This window comes from Tamandua tetradactyla, chromosome 7 (assembly GCF_023851605.1).
Source record: "Tamandua tetradactyla isolate mTamTet1 chromosome 7, mTamTet1.pri, whole genome shotgun sequence".
Taxonomy (NCBI): domain Eukaryota; kingdom Metazoa; phylum Chordata; class Mammalia; order Pilosa; family Myrmecophagidae; genus Tamandua; species Tamandua tetradactyla.
Genome location: NC_135333.1, coordinates 162,028,984 through 162,037,304, shown reverse-complemented (window position 1 = coordinate 162,037,304; position 8,321 = coordinate 162,028,984). Strand labels below are relative to the sequence as shown.

The 8,321-nt window shown below is 33.2% G+C and overlaps 1 protein-coding gene across 1 annotated transcript in view; it reads right to left on the bottom strand.

Moving 5' to 3' along the window:
- Nucleotides 1-2,858: 2,858 nt before the first annotated feature.
- Nucleotides 2,859-8,321, bottom strand: part of PLEKHG7 (pleckstrin homology and RhoGEF domain containing G7) — a 56,745-nt gene continuing 51,282 nt past the window's right edge. Inside the window, 2 exon segments of the mRNA XM_077111596.1 lie at nucleotides 2,859-5,328; nucleotides 6,434-6,531. Of these exon segments, the coding sequence (XP_076967711.1) occupies nucleotides 5,221-5,328; nucleotides 6,434-6,531 (206 nt within the window). The 3' untranslated portion in view covers nucleotides 2,859-5,220.

Genomic DNA, 8,321 nt, shown 5'->3' with positions numbered 1-8,321 from the left:
AAAAATCAGTTTGCTTACTTTATGATTAACCTGGAGTCATATTTTAAACATTAGGGTTATTAATATTATTATTATTTGTCACTTCTATGTCACTTTTAAACTCCTTCATATCCTCCATTAAGAATCCTTCTAAGTTTTCCCCCTCACCCTGCAAGTGGAGGATGAATAATATAGATTGTATAATGGTTCTATTCTCAGTTTCTTGTGAGAAGTCTTCTGAGAGTAGCTTTCATATTATGCTCTTATCTTTTTGTTCTGGCATCTACAGGAATCTAAGTGTACTTTTTCATTCTTTAATGTATCTACTTTTTTCCTTTATTTGGTTTAACCTTCCCAAGAATAGCTCAGCCTCACTGTAATTGTTTTAAAATTTTGCATCTTAAAGCACGTAACTGGTATTGCTATAGTCTTATCTGTAAAAATATTTTAAAATGGTAAGGAGATATTAAAATTTTACTTTTATATTTTCTTCTTACCTAATGGGGAGAATGCTAAAGGTGCAAAACTGACAAATCTAAAATGATTCTGAAAATTGGGGTTCCGTATCAACTGGGAAATCTTTTTACTTTCCAGAAATAATGATGTGAAATTACCTTAAAGTAACAGCTGGAGAACAAAGTGTTGCCAAAAGTAAATGTGCTCAGGAATCCTAAAGTAATCATAATTGAAATGGAATGCCTAAACACCTTAAGGATAATTAAGCAGTAGCCTATTTGTTTTGCTGAACAATGAAATTGAACTTTAATTCATCATAATATCATTAATTTGGAAAATGGGTAAACATTGAGAAGTAAGCATTAATACTGGTTTGTTATACTTCTAGAGAAGAAATATAAAATTATATTTGTTCAGTACAATTATTTGGTAATGATAACTGGGAAGGATGGGAGTTAATATTTCACTTAAAATAGTTCATGATATGCAGTTGCTTTCAAATATCATGCAGAAATAAAATTATCATGATATCTATGATGCATATAAATTAAAAGAGATAGCCATATATTAAAAAAAATGCAGTAAATAAACCCTGTTATCAGTAAGTTAGCCCTTTTGTCAGATATTAAGGATACTGTTTGAGTCTCTGGGAGTTGGATAAGCATATATACGCAATCATATATAATGAAGAAATACAATATAAACTGAGCTAAAATATTTATGCCTTTTTACATACAGCTCCTTTAAAACAGGCTTAATTTTATCCTTTTACATATAAGTAACTTAAATATATTAAAAAAAAACGCAGAGGTTCACTGATAGCTTTTTTTTTAAAGGTATTTGCTTACTAAAGAATATTTGTTCATTTCATCTCCATTAATTGATTGCACTGAAGGCCTTCTCTCTTTGCCCCCAATTCCCACATATTCACAACAATATTGTGGGGACAACAAAAGAAACTATATATTTAAATGATTTTCTAGTTTTCATCTACTTAATCTCATTTAATAGGTCCTGAATAATTCACCATGGGCTACTATACTAATAATATATATGAAAACCAACTTTTTTTTCTATTAACTCTCACCAACTTAAGGTGTTTTGGAAATAAAAATTAAAGGGTTTAAAAATTTTTTTTTTATTAAAAAGTCTTCTCTGAGTCTTTATGGCTATAAATTTTAATGTTTTCTGGTATCATTATTTTGTCAGTGAGTATGAGCTGGTGCATATGAGTCCCAGCTCTTGGCTCTAATTCAAAGTTTATTAGCATTGGTGTTAGTAAATTCCATACCACAGCACAGAAATGTGTTAAATTCAAAGCTTGCTGAGTTAATATTCAACAAACTAACAGAATATTTTTTTTAGTAGAAAGAAGACAAAGCTGCTGGAACAGGGTTTGTTCATTTCATATGAAAAAAAAGAGGGAAACAAACACAAAAACCTCAATGCAGTATACAAATAACATTTTGTTCAACTACCTCTTAATGTGGAATTAGCTAGTTTAATAGTTTCTTCACAGTAATGTTAAATAGTAACTGCCAAATTCATTAGTTTTCCATCACTTTTAAAAAGTCTTGATGATTATTTTATATAGTTTTGAGAACTTTAAGGCCACTTTTTTTTAACCTTGCATTTGCATAAAAATATTCAGCTTCTAAGTGGAGAGCAAATTATGATCATATATTTTGATATTCATGACCTGTTTGACTATAGTGGTTTTTAAAAAATGCACTTTGGCTATAAAACCATGGATGATTTGATCCATAAGATTTAAATGTGCCATCAATTTAGTATTCCTAGGTATGAGCTTGATGAATAGTATTCTGTAATTATAAAGTGCCACACATTATGTCTTAATTGCCCTTGCCTGAATTTAAATGATCAATTTGTTATTGTTGCCAATGTGAATATTGTGCATAAACTTACTAAAATTATGTAAAATTATATAAGTAGAATTGGAAATAGCTAAGTTCGGTCTGTGTCGAAGTAATGAATTTATTGTGCCATAATGCAGTTATGTATATGGCATTCTATACTTCCTTGAACTGGATCATATATGTTTAGTTTCTGCAGATAGTTTTGCATGAATATTTTCTTATTTAGTTTTTGGATTCATTATTTGTATTGTGTTTACTACTTGTGATCATGTAGTTGTGCCTTATTTTGTGAGAGAGTTTAGCTCAGTACATACTGTAATTTCTAAACTCTGTGATTTGAAATTTATTGACTATAAAGATAACTGATAAATTACATGACTCAGCATTTAAATCTGTATAGAGAACAAGGGAAGGATCCTTATTGAACTGTTGCTTTTTTTTTAATATGTTAAAGATATATTAAAAGAACAATTTCTTTCTAGAAGGTGTATTCTTTAATTAAATTATTTTGTCTATATAAAAAAAAAGAACAAGATATTAGCCATTTTGCATTTATTTATTTTCAGAATATCAGAACTTTGCGCTTGTATATATACAGTGGTTATATTTTAAATGTTCAACCTGGAATAGTAATTATTTTAAGTTGATGATTTCAAGAGAAATTATTAATGCCATTTTTCTTGAGACATTCCTTTTTGTTTCCATTCAGTATTATGGAGAATTAACAAAACTAAAAAGATATATTTAACATATTAAATTAATCCCTTCTTTCATTGTATATCTAAATTTAATACCCAGCTGCCCATATAAAGAACATTTTCTAAAGGCTCAATTTACAATTTTTTTTTGTATCCTGTATGGAGGGGTACATTTCATTATTTTTCCATATGAGTACCCTGTTATTGCAGTACCATTTGTTGAACTTTTGTTTGTTTGGTTGTTTTTTTGTTTGCTTGTTTGTTTTTTGGGACGTGCATGGACCAGAAATCAAACCTGGGTCTTGCATGGCAGGTGAGAATTTGACCACTGAACTACCCTTGCACCCCTCCACCACTGTTTTTTGCTCTTTTTGTCCAGGGAAACAAGATTCTAGAACTCTTTTTCTTTTTTCATTTCATTCAAATGTGCTTCCCTTTGAAGAGTATAATGGATATATCGTCGAACACTTAATACCTAATATATGAGATACATTATTATATGAGCTTTAAAGAATAGCGGTTTATATGTAGCATATTCTTGAGCTGTTTTACACACTTTATTTTCATTAGTCTTTATCTCTCTTTACTGGGACTCAAAACAGGAGAATTTTTCCTTTATACATATAAATATATGGTTACTAGACTCAGGGGACTAAAGGAATCTTAAGAGATCCCCTGTTCCTAGTCCATACCCCTCCTCCTAGGTCATCTTTTATCTAAAAGTTCCTGGAAGATGATAGCTAATTTGTTTTCTAGAAATATCCATCCTTTGTAGCCAGAAATTTCTTCCTAAATCCTCTCCTGCATAATTTAGTCTATTCCTGAACAAAATTGCATTTAATCCCATCCAGTCCCATCTCTACTCACTTGAAGTCTATTCTCTCCTTCTTTGCCCTCCCCCCATTGTTCTTAACTATTAACAATAGTTACTGCTTTCAAGATTTTCCTTTTAATCTCACCTACTCCTAAGAAATGTCTGATATTGTCATAAAGAGATGGTTGTTTTCCATTCTCATTGTGCTTGGTCCTTGTACAAAAGCCTTTCTGCTGCACTTGTCAACACAGCTTTGTTTGCATTTTCTTTGAAGAATTGTTGTGCACATAATTTCCCTAAATTTCTTCCTCTCTAATCCATTCTCTCATTTAAAGAGATAAGTTAAGGTATCATTTGTCTTGCAGTCAAATTTGATAAATTTACTGTTTCCATTCTGGAAATTGCAAGAAGTACTATGCTTGGAATTGAAGTTTGTGTTCGATGTGATCTGACCCCAATAAATAAATCCTTAAATGCAGTTAATTTTATATGTCCCTACACGGTAATATAATCATTCAAGCTGCCTTGTTTTGAATAAAATTATAACAAAGTTTCGAATCTTAAAAATAAAATATTAAAATGCTACCAAATAAAATTTAAAGTGACTATACTATGTGTACTCACACATACACTCAAAACCAGAAAATATTTTTTATGAGAAATATCATTCTTCAGAAAATGAGGTTACGTGAAAAGCACCTTACTATTGCTATGTAAAGCCTTCATGTAAAGGTGTTAACTGGTGGACTTTGTTTTCCAGCTCCTTAAATAAAATAATGGAATTTAGTTTGGGGGGGGGTCTCTTTCCAAATTAGAGTACTATAATGTATAGCTGAGTTAAGCAAACTGTTGGGGAATAGGAATTAGAAAACTTATTACTAATATGCAGGACATATTAAAAGAACAGTTAAACATTGTATCAGAAGAATTGTAACCTGTTTGAGGTAGGACTTTAAAAACTGATTTACAAGCCTGGTAGGAAAATTGGTTTCATTATTTTATGGATACACACAAAGTAAGATACTAGAGTTCATATTGGAGGCAAGTAGTACACGTTTTCTTTCTGACGTTTACCTTATCATTCACCCTTTAGAAATCATACTAGCATCATACTTCACTCACATCTCTTGAAACATGACTGAAACATAAGGCAGTTTGGATATGAGTATGTATCAAGAAATTCCTCTGAGTTCAAATTTGTTGCAGTCATTATACCCCTATACTGAGGATTTTCCTAGCTCAAATTCTCAAACTCTGGAACTCTTAAATGTATGTTTCCTTCTAGCTCATCACTAGATAAATGTTATAAAAGCTTGGATGAAAGACTAATGTAAGTCCTAATGTCTAAAAAGGTATGCCACAGCTTGTTTTAGGTTTCTAAATTTGTTTTAGCTTTCTAAATTTCAGAAGATTCTGCAGGCAAAGTAAATAAAGATATTTTTTTGGTTTTCTGACTCTTAGTGAAGTGAGAAATTGCTGCTGTTATTTGTACCATCCATGCTTTCTGTAAAAAAAAAAGGGAGAGATTAGAATATTAATCACAATTACTTACATATTTGGATTAATGTTTTCTCTTGTATTTATTAACTTGCTCTGTAAACCTGGAGACTAATGAAACATTTGCATACATTTCCCATTTTCTTATGTCCAATATGTTATATCATATATGAAAATGCAAATGGATTACATGAGTATGGTATGCAAAGTGGATAAACAGTTATGAGTAATCAAGGCACTGTGAGAGTCTATGATAAATAATTAGAAAAATAAGTACCAAGAATACAAACAGTTTGAAAGTTGAATTTGTTGAATTTCCATTTTTGAGGAAATAAAGGTTTTTAACAGTGCCGCAATTTGGGGGGGAAAAAAAGGACTCTTGAAGGAAGTGACCCAGGAAATTAAGTCCTTAAGAAAAATGTAATACTCTGTCTATTGTGTGGGCACATTGTTGCTATCATGAAAGCCTACCAGGAGAAAGATAAAAAGGGAAACTTCTGAGGTAGAGAAACCAGGGCCAGACAGGCAGTTGCTCTTTCAACTTCATAACTGTAAAAACAATGGCATTTTTTCAAAGGGCAGACTTGACACAGTTCATTATTGCAGCAGCCCCTCCCTTAAGCTTATATCACATTATTTGCATACTGAGACTTTGAAAATGGATTGAAGCATCTTAACAGTTAATCTTGCAAGCCAAAACAATTCTTCCCCTGCTTCCTACAGAAACTGCAGAGCTTGGAGGCAGCTTGGGCTATTGAGGCAGGAAAAATGGAGGGAAGCTGGGCCAGCTCTACATGTGTGATGAAACTGTCCACTCAGGTTTTTGAGCACGGTATGGACTGGTCATTCTTTTGCCCTTCCCAAAGAGGATGGGGGAAATATGCAAAACTTTCCATTTGTCATTATTTCAGTCTTGGGGTGAGATTTTTCCTATGTACACTCTGAAGAACTAAAGACCTGCACAATTAAAATACATACCTTGAAAAAAGAGAAAAGAAAAAAAGGGCAGGAAAGGGCAGGCCATGGTGGCTGAGCAGGCAGAGTTCTTGCCTGCCATGCCAGAGACCCAGGTTCAATTCTGGGTGCCTGCCCATGCAAAAAATAAAACATACCTTGATGTTTTCCGTTTGGGCTTGTAATAAGAATGCTGCTATACACTGTCGATATCTGTTTTCATGTTGTATAAGGAAAGCATTTTTCAGCCCAAAGACTAGGAAAAAAAAATCAAATCACTTAATATGAAATCCAAACAGTTGTTTTTCAGGACAAGAATCTGTTTTTGTTGTTTGTTTGCTTGTTTTAATGAGGGTGGGAGGTTTAAGTAGATTGCAAATAAAAATAACCCCAAAACAAAAAAAACTCAACTACTATTTCAAGGCCAAGATTACACTACATCCAAATAGGGTCCATTAAAAACTGAAAGCACTTCTTCCTTAGGCAGTGACTTCTGGGTCTTGGTGAAATACAACCATGGTTTATGGACTCTTAATAGAAGAACCTAAACATACTGAATAGATATTTTTGTGAAGGAAAGAGATACAAAGATGTAAAATAGGGGGGCAGGGGTGGAGTGCAAGGGTAGTTCAGTGGTAGAATTCTCACCTGCCATGTGGGAGACCTGGGTTTGATATCCGGGTTTGATTCCTGGCCCGTGTACTTTCCAAACACGCAAACAAGCAAATGAAAAACCAAACAAAAGTTCAACAAATGGTGCTGCAATAAGGGGATACTCACATGGAAAAATAATGAAATGTAACCCCCGCCATACAGCAGTCACACAAACACACACATACACACAAACATATTAAATGGGGCAATTATTCTTTTTTGTCCCCCACCACTCCTTTTAAAAATGTTTTATTTATTTTGGTATTTAAAGGGAAGTCATATCAAAACAAGGTTTAAAAACAAATTAAGGGGCGAGCCACAATGGCTCAGCAGGCAGAGTTCTCATCTGCCATGCCAGAGACCTGGGTTCAATTTCCGATGACTGACCATGAAAAAGGAAAAACAAAAACAAAAGTTGAGATGTAGCAAAAATGCAAACATCACCTGAATATTTCATGAGAGGCCAAGCTCCCCAAATCGACCCAGATAAAATCCAACAATTGAATTAAATGAAATAGGAAATAAAACAAAAAGAAGCCTGTTGGTATAGTTTGTTTGCAAAAGGAATATATTGCTCTGGCATTCTCTAACTGTTCTCTTAAAGAAATGACAGGAGATACCAGTAGAGTCGATTGCTTATATACTCATTGCAGGAACTCTTCAAATGAAAGTCTCTCTTGAATTATTAATACAACTCAAGGGAATAAAATTCTACAGTCTACACATTCTATAGTCGATTGATGTTTAGAAACAATAGGCTGGTCATCTGGTCATGATAAGTTTTAAAATGAGAAGGAGTACAGCAACTGGTTTTTATTTCTGGCTGATCATTGAGCTGATCCTCATCCACTGCCTTTTTTAAATTTATTTTTTTATTTTGGCATGTGCAAGCTCTGGGAATCGAACCTGTGTCTCTGGCCTTTCAAGCAAGAATTCTAACACTGGGCGACCCCTGCACTGCCTACTGCCATTGTTTTTAATTGTTGAAGTCTGGGATTTACTTCAGACTTATCTGAGGCAGGTAGAGCCTCATTTTGGAATCAAAGTGAATGTAGTACTTTTATTTTTTATTTTTTTTTGCACGGGCAGGCACAGGGAATTGAATCAGGGTTTCTGGCATGGCAAGTGAGAATTCTGCCACTGAGCCACATTCACACTGCCCTACTTCTATTTTCTTAACTGCAAAAACTATTCCAGTATCACAGCTTATTTCTGTATCATTCTAAATCTCATAATTCCTAAATTCTATAACAACAAAGAAATTATGCTGAGGTCATGAAATTCTGTGCAGTGTTTTGGGGGGCCGGGGACTTGAACATATTAAAATGACTTTCTGGAAAAAAATCTGGCTGTTGGTTTTATTCCCTGATTATTTCCCCCTAGCAAGTAAGG